The sequence below is a fragment of the Chamaea fasciata genome, unplaced genomic scaffold (genome assembly GCF_029207755.1).
Source record: "Chamaea fasciata isolate MVZ Bird 193981 ecotype frontalis unplaced genomic scaffold, bChaFas1.0.hap1 SCAF_8, whole genome shotgun sequence".
Classification (NCBI taxonomy): Eukaryota; Metazoa; Chordata; class Aves; order Passeriformes; family Sylviidae; genus Chamaea; species Chamaea fasciata.
In genome coordinates, this window is record NW_027094093.1 from 19272083 (window position 1) to 19299800 (window position 27718).

At 38.2% G+C, this 27718-nt stretch overlaps 1 protein-coding gene across 2 annotated transcripts in view; it reads right to left on the reverse strand.

The window, feature by feature from the left end:
• Window positions 1-1703: 1703 nt before the first annotated feature.
• GAD1 (glutamate decarboxylase 1) overlaps window positions 1704-27718 on the reverse strand; it is a 33733-nt gene continuing 7718 nt past the window's right edge. The window contains exons 4-17 of one of the 2 annotated variants that reach the window (XM_066189967.1): window positions 26755-26913; window positions 25806-26048; window positions 23046-23136; window positions 18378-18490; window positions 16426-16541; window positions 16244-16323; window positions 15985-16039; window positions 14749-14865; window positions 14528-14592; window positions 11168-11246; window positions 9428-9577; window positions 8194-8301; window positions 7434-7523; window positions 1704-5872 (exon numbers count right to left, since the gene is read on the reverse strand). In XM_066189967.1, the coding sequence (XP_066046064.1) occupies window positions 5699-5872; window positions 7434-7523; window positions 8194-8301; window positions 9428-9577; window positions 11168-11246; window positions 14528-14592; window positions 14749-14865; window positions 15985-16039; window positions 16244-16323; window positions 16426-16541; window positions 18378-18490; window positions 23046-23136; window positions 25806-26048; window positions 26755-26913 (1640 nt within the window). In that variant the 3' untranslated portion in view covers window positions 1704-5698. Of the gene's footprint in view, window positions 5873-7433; window positions 7524-8193; window positions 8302-9427; window positions 9578-11167; window positions 11247-14527; window positions 14593-14748; window positions 14866-15984; window positions 16040-16243; window positions 16324-16425; window positions 16542-18377; window positions 18491-23045; window positions 23137-23386; window positions 23470-25805; window positions 26049-26754; window positions 26914-27718 lie in introns of those variants that run through there. The other variant, XM_066189969.1, reaches the window with a different exon arrangement.

Consider the following 27718-nt stretch of genomic DNA (forward strand, 5'->3'; position numbering starts at 1 on the left):
ACACAGTCGTGACACAACAACTTTCCACAAAAACAAGGCCAAAAATTTTTATGCAATTATATTATATTTTATATAATTCCTTCATCAAACCAACTATTCTTAGACGAACCAGACTAGTATCCTGTCATAAGGTATGTAATTTGAGAATTTCAAATGATAGAGGTTTAATAATTTGTATAAATATCCAACACACACACATCCATTCAAGGGTAAGGGAAAATAATTTACTATTCCCTTCACTATATACTTGTTTAATATTATACTTCAACTGTCCTGAAAAGTCCTACACAAAACAGTCATCATCGTGCAAAACTTAATTTTTTCTGATACACACCAGGTATGTAAGGCATGTACATGTTCTTCTCATTTACACCAAGACATGGAAATACACTCACAAATACACATCTCAAGTATACTTATCCAATCTGAAATAATCACATTCAGATGCTGAACAGAGTACTTGCACATAGCAGAAATAACTCAAGGTCTGTAATATTTTATCTTCAGCCTTTTCTGTTATCATCATTACTAAACAATGTTCCATTGTTCCCATGTTCCATCATTCCAAACAATGTTCCAGTAGATAGATCTATTAAAGCAGAGAAGCAGAACTTTTCCCTGTCTTTACCAGGTCTACTTAAAATCATCTTCTTGCATCTTACCTTTTCTTCTAACCAAAATTTTGATTTTGCTTTGTCCAGAAGTCTGATTCTTTCAAATGCTCTAATGAAACACAAATCCTTTGTTTTATAACATCCTTCCTTTTATCCTTTGCTTTCAGGTTGTGCTTGCATCTTCTCCTCTCCTCCTCACTTAGTTGCTGTTCTTGAGCGAACAGTACTCCCAATTCATGTATCATCACCCTCAGCATAACTGTCATAACTTGCAAATTATAAAACACTACAGAAGAAATTCAGGCAGGTATGATTCTGTTGACCACAGAGAGCTGTACTAACTACAAACAGCCTTGTTGTGGTCCTAATATTTTACTGAACAGTCTGTGCATAAGCTGAACATTCTTTAATACTCACACCATAAAGTCATCTTCCATAATTTTTAGTGCTTTACATGATGGCATTTTTATGCTACACTAATTGACTTAATAAGTTTCTTTGTGTGTATTTTTCTCATGACTAGCTTGCTTCATAAAAATATTTAACTTGGAAATAAAACTGTTCTTAAGAAAACTCATCCTACTTGAAGGATGCTCATGCTACCCTAAAGCAATCAAAATCAAATTTCCTATACACTGTTAAAATCTGTGACAGTTCTATGGATAATGCATAGAGCAGCAATTAATCAGAATTTATCTCTACCATGAAAAAAAGAATTTTATACCTTTATGAATTCAAAATGTACTCTTATTTTTCAATCTATTTGGTATGAAAAACCCTAAAAATATTTTATCTCCTACCAGGGAATGGTGGGTTACCCCAAAATATGGTCTAGAATTCAAGATTTTGAAGTACATTTTTCATATTATACACAGTACTAATGTCTCAACAATTCTGTCCAAGGTTCTGTGCTTGTGGTTTTTCCTCAGACTCTGTTGGTACAAGCTCACAGTCAATTCACAATTAAAATTTAATAGTTGCCTTAGCATTTACCTTACTATTTTTAAGGTGAGGCACAATGTTGCATGGCTTTTGTCTCATATTCTTAAGGAAACAAAATACCTCACAAAATTATATGAGACAAATTAGTCATTTTTATGATAAACTTTTATTGAAAAATTAAAACTGCATTGCATAACTTCTTTATAACTTCAACATTTCTTAAACCACAAAACAGAGATTCTGTTAAAAAAATCTCTTCATATTTGTCACCCTTCAAAAGACAGATTATGAGCTAACTCCATGATGATTTTAAAATTCTAGATTATTCCCAAGGCCCCTGCTTCTGGCTGTCTGCCATGAATGGTATAATATATCTTCTCTAAAAATTACCTTTAATAACACGCTCAGAATTTTTCTCATTCAAAATTGCCAGCTGTTCTTGGTTTTCATCCAGTGGTCAGTCCTTCCCAAATAAATTTTATCAGTTAATAAACACTGTAGCTACCTGTTCAGCTAAGATCTTGCCTATTGTTTAATTGATCTGAATTCACCCATGCAAAGTTACAGTGATTGTCCATGTGATTTTTAAAGGCAAAATTTCTACCTCAGAGTATATTTTAAACCTCAGAAAAACAAAGTTGCTCACCTGGAATTAAAATGCTTTACATTAGTCAATACTTCTGTATATCCATACATTCTAATCTCTCACAGTCAATAGTATATGGATTAAAAAGGAGGAAAATTCCAGGCCAGCATTCGTCTGAGAAGCTGTGGCATATTACTCAAATGGAAATTACCTAATAAGATAACAGAAGAGTTTTCTCACTAATGACTATAACTGCTCTGTTAAAATCAGCTAACCAAGTCAGAAATTAATATGAGCACAGTGCCTGTTGAACACAGTATGTGTAACAGGAAAACACCCTAGAATCTGATATTAGAATCAAAGGCTTTGCAAAAATCTAATTGTGGTCATCTGTGTCAAGACACAACACTGCAGAAAAGCAAAATAAATGCAGAGGGTAGGAAGATAAATTTAAACCCTCTGTCTTTAGAGACAACACCTATGCATTAACTGTCTCACTTCCAGAACAAGCAGGAGGAGCTCCACTATTCCCACCTAGCTGCAAGCCATCAATGGCCGTAGGAAGAATCTCTGATGCTTTTGACCTTCAAAACACAAGAGACTGCATTAAATGAAGAAGCAGAAATTTTAGTGAGCAAAACATTTTATATGCACTGAAGAGCTCTAGATCTGTTTCTGACTACCTCACAGAGCTGTCAGGGGTTTGCTGTATGAATGCCAGTCAGCTGTATCATGGTCTTTCCTGCAGCTTCATGATCCAGATGAAGATGATTCTCTTCCCCTAGTTTATATGCTTCAAGGAGGATTATCTCAGATAATTTAAACTATGATTAGAATATTGAGACGGTGATCTGGATACAGGGTTCATGAGGTTAAAATATCAAGGTTGGAGGATTGAGGGTAAGTTAGAGCTTTAGTAATACTGTTATTGATAAGGGAGGTGGAGGAAATCAGAAATTCACACCTAAGAACTGGTGGGAATCATAAGAACCATGGTGTTTTTGTGGAAGACATAAAATCCTCTAGTGAAGCAAAGTCACCAGTTATACATCTTTGGAATAATTATATTAGTTCATATTGTTTCTCATAAACAAGAAGGACTGAAAGAATTTTTTCAATCTTTTATAGCTGCCCTTTGAATAAAGTAAAACTGAGACCAGATTTCAGACAGAAGTCTGAAATAAAAATGTGGCACGTGCTTCGTCAAAACAAGCTTCTTTCTGTGCTCTAAGAACAACTCTCAATGAGAGGTCCTCAAGTTTTGATGGATAGCTGGTATTACAATAAAGAATGGCATTTAATATTATGGAAATTAGCACTGCAGTCAATGTTCATGCCAACTACATCTGTGCTGCCAGCTCAGGTCATATAACACGGATGTTCACATCAGGAAATGTCAAGTATTGAATACACAGTAATACAGTAGGCTTATAATTGACGAAGAGTTTAAGATCAAGAGGGCAAACAACCAACTAAACTGTCTTGAAAAAATCTAATGAAAGAAATACTGTATTGGTAAGATTACTAGGAAGTTTAATGATATGAAGTAACAACGCAGATCTATTTTGAAAGTCATAAATCTAAACATCAGTGACACATTTACAATAATTTTTAGATTCAACTTGATTTGAAGAGAAGACTTTTCAGAAGGTTATGAAAGAGGGATAAACGAGTCCTACGGAAAGCTGGAAAGGCTGTGCTGTAGGATACAGCTTTTACTGTAACAGCTGCTTTCTTCTGCCTGTGCTAACACAGCCACAAATGTGACACCATCCTCAAAAGACAGCCGTGGGACCTGCAGGATGGAAATCTCTCTTGCCTGTAGGTGTCCTTCCACAGGACTGACAGAGAGACTGCAAAAACTGCATAGCAGGACTGTATTTCACTGAAAGTTTCTGAAATAATTCAATTTTATTACTGAGGTCGAGGGGAGGGAGAAAAAGCAATTAATTACTGACTTGCAAAGAATCACATTTGAAAACACTTGAAATCAGCATATTCAATTTATCACCATGACACTAACTCAGTGAACAGAGGATTATTGAATCTCCATTTTGTTCCACTACTCTGTTTCCAGTATGGACTTTTCCATTCGGTAATATTGATTATCTAATGATTAAAATTGATCAAGCTACAGATGAATCTGGTGTCTATACTTTGGAAAGCCTAACCAGTTGAAATTATTGGGACAAGCTAGCTGTGTTAGAAGATACCGAGATTACTTTTGTTTTTATTTATTTTATACACTCCAAATAGATAATGAATTCCATTTCCCTAAAAGAATGATGCTGGTTGAAACTCCCACAGAATTTAGTTAAAATGGTCACAGAGGTCAGTCCTTAAATAAAACTCATAAACAGGGGCCTTGGTTTGCAATCAATATTCTCTAGAAAGGCATTCAGAACACTGAACAGACAGTCTGACATTACAAGAAATAAAACTGAAATTTCTAATATTTCTAATAGATTAAAGGGATCCCATAATTTGATAGTCTATACACAATGTCAGAAATTCCTTATCTTCAGTAAAATTATCTGTAAGTTATTACTTTAAGGGCACTAGGATTTAAATGAAAGTGTCAACTAATATTTTTGTATTTTTTCTTTGGCTCACAAAGACACTAAAATACCATAAACGTTATTTAGAACTTCAATAATATATAAATAGGTTACATTACAAACAGAATAAAATACAAGACAACTCTTCAGCATGGTAAATCTCTGCATATAAATAAGCAAATATTTCAGATACCTACAATTAAACAGTTATCTTGCTGTAAAACTATTACATTTAAATCCTTTTACACAAAGTCATTTAACAATAATATACACAATCTACACAAATTAACCTCTAAAAATACAGCAATAATATACCTGTTACAATGACTCTGCTACTGTCATCCCCTGATTTGACACTAAAGGGCAAGTACAACTATTTTACTCAAAGGTGCTCTTAGAGATTGCTGTTTTGTATGTGAGAAAAGCACCAACAATAAAATCTAATACTGTTATACATTTTCTTTAGCTCCTAAGAATCTACATTTTAGAAATGTTTCTATATGTCTATTTCTGTCTGGCAGAAAAACTTGTAGCACATTATCCACATCAAAGTTGTTGAAGGAAAACTTAATTTTCTTAAAGTGGAAAACATGCTGTGGCTTAGATCTAAGTTTATAACCACTTTATATATATATATATATATGTATATATATATATATGTATGTATGTATATAATTATATATATTTATTTTTACTGTACATATATATTGTGCAGAATTCTTAATTTGCTATTTTAATACTTATTAATTTTCTGCTGTCTACAATAAACAAGATCAGTGTAAGAGTCAATAGTACTTCAAGATAATACATTTTCCCTCAATAATATGATCTACCAATACATATATATTTCAGTAGCCTATAATTGTTCTGTTTAAGGATTTCTTAGGAGATTGGAACTTACAGAAAGAGAATTTCCTTAAAACATGTTCTGCAGAACTGGGTTTAAAAAATGGCCAGTGCTGGAAAACAGTGAATTAGAGAAATAAATAATTCAAGCACTACAGCTCCTGCCCCAGTCTCTCAATTTCCTCAATGAGGAAGTCAATGTCAGACTTGGTTGCTGCTGGGTTGGAGATGACCATTCGGAAGAAGTTGACCTTATCGCCCTGAGGCTGATATCCAACCATGGTGGTACCTGACTCCATCATCAATGCCTTGATTTTTGGTGCCACCTTTATTGTTAAAAAAAGAGAGAGAGAGAGACATAGGGAGAAGAAAAGAATTATTCTTTCCTTGTATGCCACACCATTTCTTAATTCAGAAAAAATAGACAGGTGTTTATTTTAATAAGAAAATGTCCGTGACAAGAAATAGCTTGAAAAACTAATTATGTAGTATTGGCTATTTAAAGGAAAATTGACAACAATAATATCCATCCTTTGGATTTACAAATTAATAGCATCCCAGAGTATTCACTATGTAATAACTTTATCTATAAAATGTATGTATTGTTTCTTTGTGCTGAAGATTTTGTCACGAAATGTTTTCTGCTTCTGTATGAAAGTCCACTCCAGACCTTCTTGAGAGTAATGGATGTTTTCCATGAGAATATTATGCATGCTCAAAGCATTTTGTATGTGGGAACAACAATGGAAATTTTTCCAAAAGATCTGTGTCAGAAAGAATATTTTTTGTCAGCATAAGCCATGGAAAATTTCCAGTAGTTTTGCAGTACTGTGCAACTTCCTTGGTTTAATTTACAAGGAATGATGTTCTGACAGTCTTAATATTTGTATTGACTAAGCCCAGTTTTTCCATCCAGACCTTCATTGTCCTGCTCTATTCTCTGCCAGGAAAGGTCAGATGTCTGGCTCTTTTACTGTTTTGTAGAATGGTTTATGATGTCCTCTAACATTTAACAGGGTCAAATCAAATATTCCATCCCTCTTGCTGTTTTTTACCTCTTACCTCTATTTTCCTCCCTTCTCTCTTTTTTTGGCAATTTCTTTATCTAACATGGGACTGGCCTGACCCAGGAACTTCACCCAGGAATTTCTATTCTCTTTTATTCTCTTTCCCCATTGTGATGTCGTCATTAAATCCTCTACAAAATCTCCCAAGTTTGCCCATTCATCTCTCTTCCCTAACACACACACACAGACAAAAAAGAGCAATTATTTTTGCCACCTGTGAAAACAATCATTCTTTTGTCTCCTGAATGTATTTCATTCCATTTCTGTCTAAAACACTACTACAAAATTACTGTATTTTTCTTCCGTCATGTCCTGAGTAACATGATATCTTTTCTGGTGGTGCTTCTATGATGCCCTCACTTCCTTCTACCACCCCAAATAAATGTATCCCAAAGTCCTCCAAAGGGTATTCATTTTCACTGAAATGTACTAAAATATTGGCGTTTAAAATCAAAATAAATACCTGAAAAGGAACTTACAGGTTTTCATGTCCTTTACCTGTCCAAGCATTTTCAAACAATTACCCTTCTGTTTTTCTTGTTGATAAGCTGTCCTATCCAAAGTAGAATGTGCTGTCGGTAGGCCTAGCCACTTTTTGAAGGCTTGTAACACTTGTGAGCGCAAGTGAATATGCAAAATATTCATACGAATATGCAGTAAAACTGAATATGTTCTGAATCTGGTTCTATAGGGAAAACATGACTTCAGCATCAATATAAATCGAAAAAAGCGAACAAATATCAAGGTCATAACAAGCAACAGAGAACTGATGTCTCAAAATTTGGAATTATCTTTCTTGCATTTAACCAAAAATACTTACCCTGTGTAACTTTTCTCTTCTCTCATCAGAGTCTGGCATGCCCCTAAGACTTGGAGGAATGTACCAAAAACATACATTTGTATGCTCTGGCTGCAAAAAGAGCAAAACATATTCATCAATTAAAAAAATTATACAGTTCAGTCCCACACTAAAGGTTAGTCAGTAGCATATTTTATCACAGACATGAAAGACAAAATATAGCATTAACGTTCCTAGTCCAGCATGTTAAAGAGAAAGAAATGGATTGCAGTACTGCTGCTTGCCTCTGCTGCCTTAGATTCCCTATACATTGTCCCATTTGCAATATTTAGGTTGCTAATGAAGTGCAAATGCTTTTCACCTTTGTGCAGTTTTATGAGTAACTGTTTTTCAGGATCACAGCAAGGGCAACCCAATTTTCCTTTTCTTAGTAAAGGGAGAAATGAAGTTTATACTATGACCCAAAGATTTATGTAGTGGCACTAGCAACAGAATATACAGCAAAAATAGCAGATTCTCAGTTATGGACGTAATAATCTCAGTATGAGTAGGTTGCATTAAGGTAATCTTCATGCCCTAAACTGAGGACGCCTCTGCAGAAGAGGAGGAGATAAACCAGACATTTATGGTACAAAACCACATGTATTTGACAAAAATACTGCCCACATGCTTATAGTCTTGTAGTTCTTTATAAAATAAGAGCAGTTTTGCATAGCTGTTGGAAGAACTATGAGAAGCATGAAGCCAGATTTGGCTCACACATATGTGAAAGCAAACTTACCTCCCCTTCAAAAACCATCTCAAATTCTTCTCTGTTTTTGATTTTATTGTAGAGATATTCTGCCAGCTCCAGGCATTTATTGATCTGGTTTTCAAATCCTACTGTACCCTGTTTTAATAAGAAAGTAGGTATTAATTATATGGTGTTTTTTTAATGCTCTGATACAATCACCTTTGCAGATAGGTTTCACTCTTATGTATTTTCAGGCAGAAAACATTCAGCAGTATTATTTCTTGTAACTTAAAAGTAGCATTAATCAATGGTTAAAAAGTGGCCAAAGGTGGCCCAATTGTAAGTCATTATTTGATTTGTCTCATTTTAAGAGAATTTATTATGAAAATAACAAGGACTTTGACTATTTTTGGTAGATTATTTAAGGTCTTTTGTATTTTTGTATCTTGACAAGTTCATAATCCCAGCAAAGGTGTATGAATGCTGATAATAAATATTGGGGTTTTTTTTAAGTACACTTTGTACATGAATAAAGAAGCAAGCATTTTCTCCTAAAATGAAAATTGTTTTATGATTTCAGAGTTTATCACTAGATTTAATATCAAATTTATTTAAAAAATTAGACTCTGGACAGGTTACCCAACTGAATTCCCATTTTGCTAGCAGAAGAGCAAGAATAACAGTAATGAGATGACTGCCGATAAAGCAATAAAAATGGAATGTGTTTTCTTGACTACATGACTACTTCATCTTGTGAACTTGTAAGCCTGGACATAAGCCCATGTTTAAATTCAGCCATCCAGGCATCCCACAGTAGTACCAGGTAATCAGCTGCGGAATCTTTACTTGGGCAATGCTTCTTCAGAAAAAGGCTTTGTTTTCCAAGTCACTTATAAAATCTATTCACTGAAACGTCATGTTCAAAGGACCCTTGTAAGTCATCAAGGCTACTCTGCTGTTATTACAAGTAATGCATCATAAAATACGTATGCAAGTGTAGAGCATCACAACAAGAGATCATTTTGGTGCCCTGCCCTCAGTGGTTTTTCTGCAGGACTCGTCTAGTGACTTAAATCTTTCTTCAAATTGCCATCTGAATTTACTCACAGCTAGCATTGTTCTACAATTCACACAGTTCCTTTCTGAGCTGATACTTGGATACTTGTGCGTTTAGAGATTGTAATGACACAAACATTTCTGTCAAAATGAAGTATTCCATTACATGACACTTAGAAATTAAATTAATACATTCTGGGTTTTGAGCTAAACTCTTGTTATTTACCTTTGCTTTCCACATCAACCAGAATTTGAAAATGTCCACATGTCGACCACACTGGATTGCCTTATCTCCAGTGTCATAGGAGACATCATACTGCTTGTCTGGCTGGAAGAGATAGCCTGCACACATTTGATTGCAGCCTTGTAGGATACCCTACAATGAAAAATGCATACACTTATATAACTTACCTGGCATTTGTGCAAGAGAGTATGTACATATTAATAATGTATAAAAATGTATTTCAAACATGTACAGGAGAATTATTCTTTGATGGGACATTTGACAACATACTGACCTTGTTTTGTAAACCTGATCCACAAAATTAATTTCATAACCTAAGGTGGTTCTCTTAGAAGTCTCTGAGTAGTCATATGGTTTTACACACACAAACAACCCCCTGAGAAAACATTCACAGATTAATTTGGATATTTAGTTCATGACGTTAGCTTTACCCACTTCAATTTATACGGCTGAGTTCTTTAAACTTAAATTTATGATTTGTTAAATTACACACTAGAATAAAGCTGTGGTCTCTCTGTGCAACAGATTGCTACACAAAATGAAGTGAAAAAAACCTTAATTGAATGTTTAAACTTTGTATGACACTTAATATTAGTGATGGGTATAAGCACAAATTACATAAACTGGACATTTTTGCATGTAAATAAATTTGGTTCACAGACCAATAGAAATCTATGGACTACTGGTAAAAATGCCTGGCAGAAACACCGAGCAAGAATTCCTGTATGTTATGTATGTTATATAGAAGTCTTACACGTGACATTACTAAAATGGTTTGCATTTCCTTTAGAGTTTATTAGTGGTTTTTTGCAAGAGACTTGAAGACACCAGTGTGTCTTATAAATACAAAAACATTAAAGTTCTCATATAGAGAACAAAAACTCTTGCCAAAATCCTGCAATAGCTGGCACAATGAGCATGCATGCCACTGAACAAAGGCTTATGCTTCCCTTCGATGGATGTGTTTTACAAAGGGAAATAAATGCTGCAGTCCTCAGTTTAGAGCTGGATCAGCTGGAAGAGCAATGGCAGACCTAGGGCTGCAACTTACAGCCCTTCCATCCCAGTTCTATACACAGAGATTACTTCTTCAATTAAGCACTTCTAGTAGCAACTGGCATACAAGAGATTAATAGACAACATCACTAGTCCTATCCACATACGATATTATTTTCTTTTTTATCATTTAATAAGAATTTGTATTGCTTAAAAGAAACAAGACACTGGTTTTGCCTTCGTTGATGGAAACAATGAATCCAGATGCCAGCCTTAAAGGTACAGAGTCATAATAAAAGCAGCAGATTTTCTTTTCAACAGAACTGGAAACTTTGAAACCACGATGTAAGGTAAAAACTTACTTCTTACTTGTGCAGTTTAGACTGCAAGCAAGTACTGAGTCTCTGTGTTCAATATATCATAGAAACAACAGGGCAGGTGCTCAGATGAAGTACATTAGCACGGCTCTATTGTTGTTGCTACTAGAATATACAAAGATCCAACAGGTGAGAATCTGACCCGTGTTGTCTACAACTCTAATAAAAAAAGCCAAAAACCCCCGGACAGATAAAACAACTTCCAAAACACAATGTAAATCCACACAATTATTCCTTCCAAAATAAGTTTTGAACTTAAACAGATTTTGCAGTACCCTCTTAAAACATAGGGCTTGATATTTACTTTTTTTTTTTTTTTAAATGTTTAATTATTAAATATAAGGCAGACCTTCTCCCGGACAAGAATGGCAGAACATTGTAACAACACTCCCATCATCTTGTGTGGATTCCAAGTGACTGAGTTGGCTCTGCAAAAAAATTACACATTCAGATCGGTCTGAAAACAGAAACTTAATCTGAAGCAGTCACCTTTGTTTTCTGCTTTCAGTTGGAAATACATGGAGTTTTGACAATAGTGATATCACTATAGATATTATTAATGTCTGAAGTGTCTTCTTTCCCAGCTATGCTGTCCAGGAAAGGAATTTTTTTTTGTGTTAACATTGCAATGTCAGAATTGTGATTAGTATATACTATTACTAATACCAGCTAATTAGTATCAGACTGATTAGCTGATACAGTAACATCATCCCCAGAAGAGTCCTCCTCTAGAAATAGCATTAATAAAAATAACAAAACCACTCTGACATGTTCTATCGATTCAAGGTACTGATGGGGAAAACGGGGGTGTCAGGGAATTAAGGGACCGATATGAACTGTGGGAGAATACAGTTCTTTATTAAACACCTGCTGGAAAAATAGAAAGGAAATAAAAAGACATTCTGCATGCTTACCTGCTTTCCCAGTTAGAGCCACAGCCCTTGCTTGTCAAGCCCATGGGCTCTTAAAAGGCTCTAAAACTTTACATCATATCCTACCATTCTGTACGTAAAGTTTAAAATTTCTTACATGTAAACACCAGTGCACAAGATCACCTAATTTAAAAGTCAAACAAATTTTCTGTATTTTAACATACTACTCTAGACAGTTTAATGGTGACATTGAAATAAATGTGCCAACATTGCACATCCATTGCCCTTTCATCCTATGTCATTAATTACCAAGTGTTCCCTTGATTCACTGCATATTCCAGAGAAGCAATGTGATAATTGTATTTCAAAGACTCTACATGTGTTTTTACAATGTGGTTGAAAGAAAAGTAAAAGGTATTTCCTCCTCTTCTACACCTTGCTCTCAGAGGACACAGACACAGCCGCAGTTTCTCTGTTTTGAGCAACACAGTGATGTCTCACCCCGGTCTTCAGAGCACTGATTTCTAGATACAATTCCAATCTCTGTATGTGCTAGGTTAGACTTTAGCACCCCTCAGCTGAAAGAACAGTGCAGCCTGCACCTGGAGAACTCACCATCCATCTAACATCAGCTGCTTATGCAGTGCAAACCAGCAGATAAATAGCACAGACTTAGGAGGCAATTATCTTCTGGAAAAAATCACTAATAGTTCAGATGGAGCAGTCAAGGTAAAGGAATTCGTAGAACAACTTATTTGCTTTTTAAAACACCATGCCTTCAGTTTAGCATGTTCATTTAACTTTCAGGGTTTCAAACAAAGACAATTTTAAGTCATTCCTCCCCAGGAGCCTTAGGTTTACTTTAGCATGAAGCCATCACTCTCTCCTCAGTGCAGCCCCCAGGCAGAGGCTGTCCTACCACAGGCAATCCCAGCCCTGTGCCATGGCAGCATGCCAGTGCTCCATGCCAATGTGTCCGAGCAGGCCAAGTGTTAGCAGCAGACCCCAGCTGGGCTTGTGACAGGCAATTACACTGTACATGTGGGCCCCATCCCACGTTTGAAGATCTGGATAGTTGACTAGGAAAGAAATCATTTCATGCTTCACGGCCTGCTGCTTTCTGTATTTGCTTAAAATTATAGCCTTAATTAGCACCTCAGGGTTGACCTCAGGTCAAAAGGGGCGTGCCAAACTCCTGTGACCAAACCTCTGTCTCTTAAGAAAATTATTTTTCAATGCTGACTTAATATTAGATACGTTGCCATGAGTCACAAGCAAATTGGACTGGGCAAAGGCTGATAGGATTCTGCTGCTTCAGAGTACTCCGCACCACATGGTGTCCTTGCAACAGAAGGGTCCACATGGTTTTGCTGCCAGTCCTTCCATACACTATCCTAGATGTTGTACTTATTCTTCACTTGCTGTTTGAGATGCCCAAACCTAGGATAGTTTGTTTTCCCTAAGGACGAGCATTGCTCACTGTACTCATCTTACAATTTTACATGGAGTCCATATTCAGAACAGCCAACTCAAGGAAGCAATTTGGTGCTAATTCAAAACTACATGGATAGAGCTTGCTTCAAATATTTTTTGCTTCCCTGAAGGCTGATATCTGCAGTGATGGAAAAGAGCTAAAGTTTCTGATTCTTCATTGCTTTTCTGATTTTTTTCAGATGGGCACCATTTCATGGTAGAGCACTTTCAGAGGAAATCTAGAGACCAACACCCCCATGGGATTATAAATGTACTTCTACAGACTTGCCATCACTGGATACAGGAACAGCTGTGCTAAAGACTACACCAGGAATGTCTCCTGAGTCGAAATTGTAAGGATCAGTGGGAGGATCACACTCTCATTCTGCTGTCACTACCAACACAAATGCTTTGCCTCTTTAAATTTGATTCAATCAAAGGCTGGTTTCTGGTCTCAGTGTGAATCTTGGTAAGCTGGGTTATGTACCTGGGGTACACACATGCTCCTTCCTGCAAACTTCACTCTGATCTCTACAAGAGCTTCCTGCTTGTTTCATGTAATCCCCACATGGCAGCAATGCACGGGCCCCTGTGCCCTGAGACAGGTGAGCATCTGTGACTCTTTCTGGCCTCTCTGTAAATGACCTCAGTCTTCTCCCTGCTACAGCAGAAGTGTAGCAGCTCTATCATTGTCCTTTCAAGCCTTAAAGGTACTGAAACTTGCCCTTGAACATTACTGCTAATTCAGTCTCTACCTCCTCTCTTTGTTGTATACACCTATCTACTCTGTGTGTGTGTGTGTAAATAAGAGTGATATAAGATTAAACATAAATATATGTTCCATTTACAGAACACTCATGAACATATACTCTCTCTTTTCTGGAAAAACTGCAAACATCTTTCAGAAAAGAACCTCTGCAAATTCCCGCTGTGGGTATTCATGTTCAAACACCTTCCCTGGACCCCTCATTTATCACTGCTATTCTCAAAGCCCTACTTTTCAGAGATTGTCTGGCTCTCACACTTCAGTTTCTTCTTCAGGTACTTCTCCATCCATTCCCAGACTTATGACCCCTTCAAAGCTATGCATAGAACAATTTCCCTTCCTTTTTGCCAAGTAATATCCTTGTCTTCCTTCAAATATGCTGAAAACTTACCTCTCACTCAATGTTACATCACAGATTTCTTCCGTAGTATTGTTTCAATCTCCCTAGTCTGAAGCTTTCCCTTTTGTCTCGCTTTTGTTTAATTTAGTGTTTAAACTCCTTAATGTAGCCAAGTAATATTTTCATGAATTGTTGAAGTGTCATGCACCATATGGAAGTACATTAAGAGCAGTATTACAAATAAGCACTGGGTAGTACCTTTCTATTCCATTCAGTTTATGGCGGTGCTTTCGGGACATTAAGAGTCCACCTCCCCAGGCAGCCTGGAAGAGACAAAAAAAAGAGAAGACTCATTTTTTGAAAAAGCTCAACAGATTTTAGTTCACTCAGGATCGAGTAATAAATATTTTAATTCAAGAAAAAAATGTGTAAACTAAGATCCTTTTTTGCCTGAATAGCAGCACTTTTTTGTTACTTACATCTACATGGAGCCAGAGGTTGTATTTTTCACATATATCTGCAATCTCCTGTATCGGGTCAAAGGCTCCGTACACTGTTGTGCCTGCAGTTGCGTTTACAAAAAGTGGAACGTATCCCTACAGTAAAAATAAAAATATCAAATATAAATTGAAAACACTTTCAGAAAAAAAAAGGGGGGAAAAAAGGAAAATAATTCCAGAAACATTATCTCATTTTGTTACCTAAGAACATTTTTCTTCCCATGTGAAAGGACAACATGAGCAACAGTAGAAACTAACTAATCATATACATGCTAAGAACGAACTCTGGTTTTTCCTTTATTTTCTTGTAATTTCACTTCAAAAAATTAACTAGTTAGAAGATAAAGAATAGTATTTTGTCTAATCTGTCTCAGTGAGAAGATTCAAACAATGTAGTGGAAAATAAGCAATATTCAAGTAAATTTGGGACTTTTACAGCAGTATGAACAAGAATTAATTAAATGTTATTTGTAAGTAGTGATTTGAAGGCTTGAAATTGTTCCTTCAGTCTTTATCTACTAATAAACAGAACAAAGCAATCTAAAACAAAAGCAATTAATGAGAAACTATCAGATCAAAGAGAGAAATTTTTGAATTAATTAAATAAATGTGAACTGCTATTTCATAGAGTGCCCAAATGTAAAGAAGCTAAGAACTAAAAAAAAAAAAATTAGTCTTGATTTGTCTTTGGTTACTTTATAAAAAATTAATTGGTTTTTCCACTGCATTGATTCAAGAAATAGGAATTAATGCCTAAAATTTAAGCTTACTGTCTATATTTAACAAATATACACACCACCTACATCAAATCTATAGGATTTTCTAAGGGCTCTGTAGAATCTTTCATGGGTTTGGCTAAACTTACAAGTTCAGATAAAAGTAGCTTGGATTTAATGTTTCCATACTTGTTGCCATATATTTCCAAGCAGGAAATTATTTTTAAAAATCATGAACTACAGTTGTGGTTCAAGAGTTAAAAGTCTTTTGGTTTAAAACAGAAAATGGAAACCTTACCAAGACACATAATAATAACACATATTATTAACATATGATAATTCTGTAAACAATACATGAATGCATAATTAAACATATTAAAATGCTGTTACTATATTTATATCATTATAATGTTCTTTTTAATGTCAACACTCAGGCTTCAAAGAAAGAAGCAATTTTACTAAGCATAGCATTTAAGCACTAATTTTTAAAAACACAAACCTTTTCTTTTGCTTCCAGAATTTTTGCCTCCAAATCAGCTGGTATTATTTTGCCTCTGTAATTATCAGAGAAACAGAAAGACAAAGGAAATTAAGGAATGTATATGGAAATAATAGCTGCAGTTGCAATAATTTAATAGGATTTTCTCAACAGGCCATTAGCAACCTGACATACTGTACTGAATCAGTCCTTAACCACAATAAAACAAATTTAACAGATGAACACATTTAATCTATCAAAACTTCAGTATTCATCCTACCTTTCATTGCATTTTATCAAAATAACATTGTCTGTTCCAAATCCAAGTGCAGCTCCAGCTTTCTTTATTGAGTAGTGACTCTGCAGCAAACACATGAACATGAAATGGAGTGGTTGTTTAAGGATGAAGGATTTTCACAACATATGTCAGTAAATTAAGAATTAGCAGTGTATTAAGCTCACATGCTCTGAGGTAAAGAGAACCAGTTTAGGGACTGCAGCCATGCCTTTGGTTTTAACTTCAGGGAAATACTTGTAGCGTGCAGCCATTATGCTGTACATGTTGGAGATCGCTCCTCCTGTGAATGAAAAAATAAATGAATAATAAAATAGTGATAATGGAAAGAAAAGTATATTATACCACAGACATACAAGTCTTATTTGCATGATGCAGTGAAAGTGGCAGTGAGCTATGAAAAAATATTTCTCTGAAATGCACAGGCATCTGTCTAAATGGCTTTCTCGAGAAAGCCAGAGTGATAATCAGAATTTCCTAAATGCAATCTCTTTCAGTTGCTATGATTTTGTAACACATTCCTAAAAAGTTCAGCTTTCATTGTGCTGCTTTTGTATGATAACTGCTTGTTAGCAAGAATAACAGGGATCTATTTATTAACTTGTCTGAGACTGAAGGAATGTCATATATTGGATAGATTTATCCCATCTTACTGTAGATATTGAAGTAGATGCTTAAAGGTAGATTTCTACAGCCGAGCTACTTCTTATAAACCCTCTCACAGTCAGTTGTGGGAAAGAGGCACTTCACAGGCTATGATTCAGGTAGTCTATTTTCACACTTACTTTTGAAGAACTTGTATAGAGGGAAAGTACCTATTTCTCTTGGTTTGCTGCTAGAAAGAGCCTTGAACAACTGGCTCAGTTCTTTGATGCAGACCGCAAGCTTTAATAAGATCAATCGCACCCCTAGGTGCCTAGGATGACTTCTTCCTCTAAAATTTTTCCAATCATGAGAACACAGAAAGATCTGTATTTTTCTAGCAGATAGGACTGGAGATCAGGCAAGTGTGCACTTTATGTGGACTGTTTCAAAAGGATGTTGTGAAGGTTCTTGCTTCCTTTTTCCCTTGCAAAGGTCGGGATTAATACACGGAAAATGTAGGTTTCATGTTCAGACTTGGATGTCTATTATTTCTTATCTATTTACGGAGTCACAAGCCATGAGCTCTAACTAGAAAGTTGGAGAACAGAGGTAAAATGAAGTGCTCCTAACTCTTTCCAAGGTTATTTAAGTGATAATCCCCCAATAATGAGGTGACACCTATATTATTTATACTTTTGACCTAATAATGACTGCCCAAGGCCTGCAATGCAGACCTTTTTCACCCAACTACAGAAACCCACCCAAACCCACGAAGAAGAAGGAAGAAGAAGGACTTAGACAATGCCCAAAGCCCTCCATCTTGACTGACATTTATTACTATATACTAACATCCCAAAATCCAAGTTTCCAGAAATCCAGCAGGACGTGGTTTTGTCTTTTATGCTCTTAAACAGGATGGTGTTCCCTCATGCCAAACCCAGAAAAGTTCTGGGCTGGGCACCCACATTGTCCACACATTGGCCCAGGACCTTCACATGGTTCATCATCAGCCATTTCTCTCACTGCTCACTGCCTTTATGTTCTTTGCACAGGAAGACACTTTGTCTTGGTCTTTATACTGGAATCATCCTTGTGAATCAAATCAGATTATATCCCAGATAATGTGTCCCAGAAAGTGACAGACAATCCCAGCCTTTTCCTTACTGTGAGCCCAAATCCTCTCTGACCACCAAAGAAATCAGTACCTGATTTTTGAGAACTTCTAGTCAACAGGGGCTTTGGTTGCTCAGCACCTCCAGAAACTAAGCTCATAAAAGGGGTGTTTAAATGCCTAACTGTGCACCAGAGCCCATAGTCAAGTTTTAAATGCTGACGAGCCATAGTACATAGCTATACGCAGAGATAATTTTTTGCCCCAGCTTTTCTGTGTGATGTTTAAACAAAGCATTCCTACTTCTAAATATTCGACTCATTGCTTTGTGTTGCAGATAGCGTGAATATTCAGACACAGCCTGTGTTTATTTCAACTGTTGAAGTTTTAGTCGAACCACCAAAACAGAGAAGAAAAACTCACCAGGTGAGAATATTCCATCACCATCTTTATTTGACCATCCAATAATCTCCCTCATCTTTCGAAGTGTTATTTGTTCCATGAGGACAAAAACAGGGGCAATTTCATAGGTAAACCTGCATGGATAAAGCAAAACAAACAAACACAATATAGATTCAGATTCTAAAGACACATCACAAATTCCCAGTCTGTGATTCTTTGTTAAAATGCTCAAGGTTTCTGAAAGTTTTCCTGTAACTTGAGGTTCTGATCCTGAGTCTTTACCCAAGCAAAAATCCTCAGGAAGGCAATATTGAAAGTACTGATGACTAAAAACTGCAGTATTGGTTATTTTGCAGATTTCTATATAGTGAATGTAAGACCTAACGTTCAACATGATAGCTCTGCTGACTTCTGTACAAGGTTGTCCTGTAAACCAACTGTTTCCCGAAGTGCCAATTCCACACTTGTGGAATAGCATACTGCTAAATCCTTATGAAAACAGGGAACTTCACTGAGCTAAACAAAACCATAATTAGAAGTATTGAGCTACGGTTTCAAAGTCTAAATATAATTAATTATGTGGATTTATTCTGTTGATGATCTCCAAGGACAACTTACTTCTACAATACAACGTGATCAATAACTGTCAAGAGTAATTACAAATGATGATTTTCTAATTACCAATTACCAAAACCAAGTCAGCAGTCAACTATTGTATCCACTTAATGAGGACAAAAAAACATTACATATCCTGGCATGCCCTGATGTCAGCATCAGATACGTGGATGGAAATTGACAACCATACAACTATTTTTGGCAATCAAGGTACATGGATAAATTATTACTGCTGTAAACAAATTCTGCTTGCTGTGTGTGGGAAAAACAAAATCAGTAAGGGGGAAAAAGAAGCAGAGAGAAATTAAAAAAATCAACCTCTGATTTCCAAAGGAATCTGTAAGAGTATGACACCCTGACACTTCGGATTTGACTGATACCCTCTGCTTGAATAATTTTGTCGAAATGTATGTGTTGTCTCTAATACTAAAATGATATTTTGAGAAGAGGTACAGCAAACATGAACGAGACATGATATTAAGATGGGAACAAGTGTCTGAAAACCTTGTCTTTTATTTACAGCTACACTGGTTGCTTACACTATTCATATTTTCTTCAAATTTTATGTGACCTTAGTCCATTAGCGAAACACCACCATTATTTTTAAAACATTCCCTTAAGATTAAAAATTTGTAATTTGTTTAATTATTGGGATTGCTATTTTCAGAAGCCAAAATGCTACTTATTTTTTTTTTTATTGTCATTAGAACTGGCAGAGGCAGTTGAAACCTGATCTGAAGTTTGGGTGCTGCCACTATTTACAAATGGACAAAATTAATAAACTGGTATCTGCTAACAGTGGTTTGGGGTTGTTTTGTTTTTAAGCACTGCAAGTCTAGAATATATTCCAATCTTTAGGCAGAATGATCAACTGATGTCCACAGGAACTCAGCAGTGCATAGATCACTGTAGGTCAATACAAGATACTCTTAGGTCAATGTGATTATTTTTTCGCCACCAGTTTAAACACATTTTGAGTTTTGTCCAGAGACCTTGTACATTGGAATTTGAATATATTTAAACATAAAGAAAATAGTACTTATTTCTATTCTGTAGTTATTTTCTGTATCTCCAAGAACTGACAAGAAATAAATGACAGTAGATGTTTAAAAATTAAAAAGCCAATGAAGCTATATTAGATGATGGCTATGAATTTACAAATCACATCTTGTTAAAGTTCACTCTATCCAACTTGTTTTAAACTTAAATTATTTTGAAAAATTCAGTAAAACCCCAAAAAATGCGTTTGGCTTAAAAAGAAACAATCTAACTTTAGAATCAATCTCCTAAAAAATGCTGATTAGATTTTTCCTATAGTTACAATCTTTACAGGTATTTCTGTGAATTAACTGTAACAGTCATGAGTATCAGGTCTTTACTAACAGAATGTACTAACAGGTTTTTTGGTAGAAGCCAGTGCTGCCTTAATTCTGCTCTCACCTGAAGGACAAATCACTTTATCAGACCAAACCATTCTAGCTACCATTCTATTGTTGGCTAATATGTAAAAAGCAGTCTGAGAATAAACACAGAGCATTTTACATTAATTTTCTATTCATAAGCATATCTGCATAATACTGAAAACACCAATACATTCCCTTGTCTCAGCTAACAGCAGGCATAAACAGAACTTCCAGATAATATTTATTTTTAACCTCGGTTGGCTGCTCCATGGTGAGAGAATGCCCTGTGCTACACATCTCTAGAACTGGATGAATAATGAAATTCTGAAATTTCCATGCTGAAGGTCTCATGACAAGTGTTTGAGCTATGAATAGCACATTGATACATTATTTCCAAGTCAATGTGGGAAGCTTATTATGTTTAATTGTATATATTATCTTCACAGTGACATTTAAGTATTATTTCCTAATGATAATTTTAAATTTCAAGAGAGCACAGATGTTTTGATTACTTGAAACTCATCTGCAAAAGAAAGCACATACTTTTAATTGTTCATAAATATTTAAAGTATTGTTTGTCTGTAGAAAAGAAAAAATGGCAGAGGGAAAACATTCCCTACTATAATTCAATGTTACTGTTGCTTCTGTGTTATGTGCTCATGTAGCTGTAATAGGTTAGAACAGTTTCTAGGTAAAGGTCAAAACCTGTTGCTGTGTGCTGGAACACTGTTCAAAACAAATAGTATGTTCCCCAGAGCTCACAGAGGTGATCTGGTTTTTTTAAATAACTTTCCCTGTCAGTCCTTTGAATCATATTTTATAAACCTCTTGCTTCAACCTTACTTGGAATTACTGTGTTACTTGAAAGCACACCATGTTGACTTTGGTTTGCTGAAAAAAAAGAGCACACTAAGCATCATGCTAACAAATAGATACTAAGTTTTCGTGTTCACAGAGAAGTATTTTCAAGATATATTCTTGTTTAAAGCACAAATGGATGAGAAACTAGCTATTTAACAGCTTACTTTCAAAAGAAAAAAAGGAAAGCATCAATTAAAAGGAGTGACTCTTTAAGAAGTGACTAAATGAGTGCAATGTTATTAATAATGATGTCAATATTTCTTTATCCTGTCACAGTCTCCCACAGAGCTGAATTCTTTTATGTCCTATCAGATTTGTGTAATTTAATCGATTACAAAAGTGTAACTAAACTGGGATAACTAAGTTAGTCAAATGGGCCGAGTAAAAGTGGCACTGAAATATTTGTCACAGAGAAAACTTCAAGCAAAGGTTTTTTTAGAAATGTGACCAGAATTGTTTTCACTTGTAATTGTGCTGCTACAAAGGCGCTTCAAAGCAGTTTAAAGCACTTTGCAATACTTGTTTGAAAATGAAAATATATATTGCTGGGTTCTTTCTTCCCAACCGCCTTTTAAATCTGAATGTCTCATACCAATTTTCAGCAAAAAGAGAACTAATTGAGACGATTATTACGAAGAGAAGGCTGGATTTGGCTGGACCACCTTAGGCTTTTATTTTGTTTTATTGTTAATGTCACGTAATAGGCACAGCTCCTAATCTACATAGAGCTGCTAGTCATCAGCTGTATTTAATGAACCATATACTCACAGATGCAGGCCAGTGAAAATATTGTTCTTTTTCCAATCTGAAGATATATTTTGTATGTTATGACAATTAGTAACAAACTCCCCATCGGTACAGGACTGAAAAAGAGCAATCTTACCTGCTGAATACTTGGACTCCTATCACATTTTTGAACATATAGAATTCAAAATATAAATAAAAACTGACTAGAAGGTTTGGTGGGTTTTTAGTGGTTTGGGAGGTTTTTTTGATTGGGGCTTTTTTGGGGTTTTTTTGAGGGTATTTTTGTTTAGTGTTGTTGTTTTGAGTTTTTTAATTAATTGCACTCTGTTGCAAAAATCCATCATAATATCTTACACTGACATTTAGCTTTCATTAACTTTGAGGTCAATAAAAATTAGGAAAAGTTTCTTATTTGATGCATTCAGATGTCAAATTTTATTTTTTTTATACTTCTGCTTATTCATTTACACAGGACTTCATTGACCTTAGACTAATTCCTTCATTAGCATAAAATTATTTTTCAGTGTTACATTTTTAATCATTTTGAAGCTACCCAGAAGCCACTTCTTCACTAGCATACAAACAGAAGGTATTGCCTCCAGCCTGCTATCTCTGAAGTCAACAGTAGAGAAGAAAATAAATTTTTCCATTTCTAGTGTTAACATAGCTGCATAGTGGATACACAGTGGATAGCTGCAAACTTGTTCAGTCTAGAGACAAAGCTTTAAAAAAAAATAGAGAAGATAAGATTGGTCCAAAAAAAGAAAAACATAGAGAAGATTGGTCCAAAAGAAGAAAAGTAATTTCATGTTATTATATTACAATAATCATGTTTTACTTACCATGTGCTCTCAGATATTTGCATTTCTATTCAGTTTTATGTAACTATTTTCATTATATTACTGACACATTAAGAAAAAACATGAGACATTTTTCTGGAAGCTGTAACATTCATCATTTAAAAATTAAAATCATTCATATCTGTGACAATACCTATATACCACGATAAATGGCAGCCCGTGTAAGCACCAGTCACTGACACTGGTGACAAGACACCGCTTACATGTTTGTGTTAGCAGTAGATGTCAGCCACTCCCCAGCCAAGCCAATGATGTCCAGTCCTGTAGACAGCTGATTGAAAAAGCGAGGGTGACCTGCGAAGAGAATTGAGAGCAACTTAGAGCAAACTCTTCCAGTATCTCTCAGGCTTCACAATAATCACAGGTTTGTACTCAGAACACTTGCAGCAAAACCTTCAAAGCAAGTCCTGCTTATGGGAAGACCGATAGCCAACATTCATGGATGTCTTATTACAGGCGTGAAAAAATATTTCTGATAGGAGCTTCTGTATAGAATCATTCGCGTTTAAGAGAGAACCTCAGAATCGACTGAGCCTGTAAATACCTCCGGGACCTGCTCAAGTGCTTGGGCTAGCCCGTTTCCAGAGCCCTCCTCTGACTTCTGTCGTGCTGTGAACTCGGGCGGGGAGTACACAGTGGGGGACACACCGTCGGCAGTAACAGCCTCCAGCTGCAGGCGCTGTTTGCATTTAAATGGAGGAAGAGAGGAAGGCTCCAGCGCTTGAACTGGGACTGCGAGACTGAGAGAGCGGTGCGGAGGAGCCAGTCTCTTCCCGAGCTACAAGGACACAGGAGAGACGTTTCGCGGGGTCTCGGCGAGAATGTCCCAGCGCTGCAGCGGGGGGAAGGGCTCTTGGGAGAGCTCCTCCATTCGGGCCCTTTCACCACATGGTTTATAAGCTAGAATTCACCTCCTTAAACAGAGTTTGCTATTGAAGCGAAGTAAATCACATCCCTGTATTTCAGCCGAAATCGCTTTAACGACTTCTATAAGCAATAATCCCGACTGTTGGGGGTCTATTTCTAGCATGAAGAGAGGAAATTCCTAACAACTGATAGCGAGCGTTGAGGGGAGGTGGGAGGTGTCACGATTTAGACCTCTTTGCTCTCTGGGGAAGGACACGCAGATAGCACAGTGGTTACAGCCCTGCCCTAGAAGGGAGGTCAGCTCTCGGCGCCTGAAGGGGCCCTGTCTCGTCGGATTCGGTTCAACACTAGGAACATGAGCATCTTTTGACATGAAGAAATAAATGCGATTCTGCCCCGAGCGATGTCAGCAGAAATCTTTAGGAGGCGTGAGCCTGCCGGCGCTGCCACATCGCGACACTTTCTGATGAGGATGCGCCGCACCCGGGCTGCTTCTGCCCGGGGAAAACCGCGGCTCGGGGCTAGAGTCCAGAAATACCACCGTGTCTTATCTGCTTGCTTTACAAATCAGCACTTCTCTCGCTTTCCAGGACACACTGACTGGGAAGTTATCTTAAGCGACATTTCACCGACCTCCCGTAGCTGTTAAAGAGCCCGCGATCTCCTAAAGCTGGGCTGCGGATTCAGACCCAGTGACTTTGAAAGGAGCTTCTCCTTGGGAGAGACTGTGAGCCCCAGGAGCCCACAGCAGAATGCCTGTCCTGGGCAGTCAGACAATCCGAGCAGCACCAGACACCGCTTGGAACAGAGCTGGTGTCCGGTCGGATACCTGCCTCTCTGCTCCTGCGGACACATCCTGCTGGTCCCACAGGAGCTCCAGGGGAGGTCGGGGTGAGGGAAGGAAGTTGCTCGACATGCAGCACGATGAATAGTGGAATAAGTGTGCAAGCACACAGGGAGCAGCCACTCTGAGTTAACATCTGGCCACCTGTTCAACAACCCACGCGTTTGGGAGTGAAACACGCTCCCCTTTCATTAAGAGTACAAAAATCGAAGAATGCTCCTGACTCCCTTGAATCAACCAAATCACCATGTAAACAGGAAAAAGGACAGAACGCTACCCGCCACACCTGTTGTCAAGATTTTGCTCCTTGAAGGCACTGCGTTAGGTCTGCACGGCTGCAAAACTAACCCCAGCAGAAAGCTGCGGCCAGTCCTTCAGGAGCCATTGGCTCGCAGCTGCCCAGGCAGAGACCGCCGGGAAACAGCGGTCCGGCCCCGCGGGGACATCGCTGCCCGCTGCGGGCGAGCCGTGCCTAACCGAGCCTTGCCGAGCCGTGCCGAAGAGGGCAGCCGGCCGGACAGAGCTCAGCAGCCCTGAAACGCTGGAGCAAGGCCGGGGAGGGGAAACTCGAGGCGCTCCATTAACGCTCCGGTTCCTGACCCGCTTGGGTATGTACGACGGTCAGGGCTAGTTGCCAGCCGAGATTTCTGTGGATACAACGTAAAATATTTCAGGCCAAACAGCCTGAAAGAGCATTGACTTTGCCCTAGAGCCCGGCTGCAGCTCACCCAGTAAAAGAAGTGATTACAAACCGGGATTTCTGTTTGATTCAAAAGAACCTGGGCAGGCAGGGCTCCTGGGTAATGGGCTGAAATCCACAGGGTTCCTTTACTGATGATTCCTAGGATTTCAGTCTCTTTTTCATTAAACGTTTGATGAACATAAAAAAGAAAAATTGCAAATTCTGTGTCATTTATGCCCTCATTTACCTAATGATATTGCTCCCCGGAGAAACAGACAGCTCGCGTTTCATCAAGTGAAAGAGATTACGCCTTAAAAACTTGTTTCTGTGCTCTAAAAACAGCACTGAGCCCTCTGCGGCGGGGACGGATGGTCATCAACAAATGAAGTTTCTGAGCAGAAACATTTCCAGCGCCCGCAGCCAGCCCTGGAGCCGAGCCTGCAGGGAGGCACAGTCACGGGCACAGAGAGGGTGTGGGCTTAGCTCCGTGAGCTCAGTCACACTCTCTTCACCGTGAGCCTGAGGAAAGTCTCGGGGGGACTCGCCACAGAGTATCGTGCAAAAACCTACCTGTCCTCACTCCGTATTTCAGTGTGTCCCGACAATCCACCAGAATCTGCTCCAGGGACTCAGGGTTGTCCGAAAGCTCCAGGTTGAAGCCCTCCATGCCCTCCAGGAGCTGGTGTGGGTGGTGAAAGTCCAGCACTTTGGTGGATCTGTCAAAAGTCTTCCTCACGTAATTGAGGAGGATGTCCACGACCTCCAGGAGGAACTGCATGGTCTGCTCCTCGCCATTCTTGGAGGGCAACAAATCTGTGGGATAAACCAGCTGTCAGCGCTTGCTTTGGGGGAGAGAAGCAGAGATGACCCAGTCTCGGCTGCCCGCAGCGCTCCAAGACCTGGAAGCGGCGGCCTGAGCGCTGCCTGGCTGCAGCCGGGCAGACTCCCGGTCCCTCTGGCCCCGCGGGGATGGGCGAGCCTAGGTCGCTCACGGCAACAGCAGAGGTATCTCCAAGGCGCCCCGGCTCAAGAGCACGCCCTGCAGCGCTGAGGCTGTGCGGTGAGAGGCACTCGCCGCCTGTGGGCAAACAGTACCCAAAATCTGCACCTGCCCTTATCTTGCAACATCCCCACCTCCACCCCGCTAAGGAATTGCTTTCCCTTTCCCACTCTTCTTGCAATAGCCCCGTATCAGCAATCACAGGTTGCTTCATTACTGTTTTACTAAGGAGGATAAAACCATAAAATTACTGTCCTCCCAGATGCTGGATCTGGAGAAACCACTGGAACCGCCGAAGCTGAGCTGCAGGTGATCAGTCCAAAGTATGTAAAACTGCATTTCAGGCAGCTTACATACATCGCCAGTGCAGCTCCCAAAAAACACAGACGTGGAGCTTCCTTCAAAAAAAAGCCAAGGAAGAGCACGGTCTGAACGGGGCTGCACTTCCAGGGGAGATGAGGGCAAGACTACTAAGGGACGTGCCTGAGCTGGAGCAAGGAGAAGTTGTAAAGTGTTTACCTCTGGCATACAGATTGGAAAAGTCTGTCTCGGTGCGCCGGAACCTGGATCCTTTCTCACTGTTCTCACACGCCAGCAGACTCTTGGACGACTGCTTTTCCTTCAGAGAGCTGACGATCCGGCCCTTGTCTTCTAGGCTGTTGGTCCTTTGCAGGAACCCTACATTATTGCAAGGTGCACAGGTCAGAGTTTTCTCACTTCCCAACATGTTTAGAAATAACTAAAGCAGCTCTCTAGACAACAGTTAAAAGCGGTGTTAGCTCTAGATCTGACTAATGAGGTCAGGAATAAGGGTATTTATGGGGATTATTTGCCTCCAGGAGAGAGAGTTCAAAATGCCATCAACTGCAAAAACGCAGCCATGCAAAAAACAAAATTTCGTCATTTAGTGCAGTGGTAAATTCTTATTAAGTCGATCAGACAGATTCCACTTCAGTAATCAGCCACTGGAAGAGAGTTCAGGATGAGTCAATGCTATTTCAGCCTGCAGGCGAAGTTTATGGACCTAGCAGACAGGGGCAATGATGTATGATTAAAATCAGGGCCATTTTCAGTTCTCCTCGTGGTGCTCTCACGCACAAAAGGCATGAGAACAAGCAGCCATTCTGGAGCAGCCGTCCTGAGAGTGCTAGAGCTCTGAGGATACCAGTAGCACTCATATAACCCCACCTTCCTATTATCAGTAAGTACTGATGCGGATTTTCCACCTGGAAAGATGCTTTGATGCTAACAGTAATCATCCCCGGAGGTTTTAAGCGCTCCGCTCTCACCGGAAGCGCATCTTTGGCGCCAAGAACCCGAACACAACTGCCGCTGTTATATGCCACGGCGATAATAAACCCATTCACCCCAAGAATGATGGGGGCGGGAGCCATGCAGAGTCCGCGGCGAGTAATGAGATCTGTCTACTTTAACAAGGCAGGGAGAACAATTAATTTTCTGGATTTGATCTATTAAATCTGTG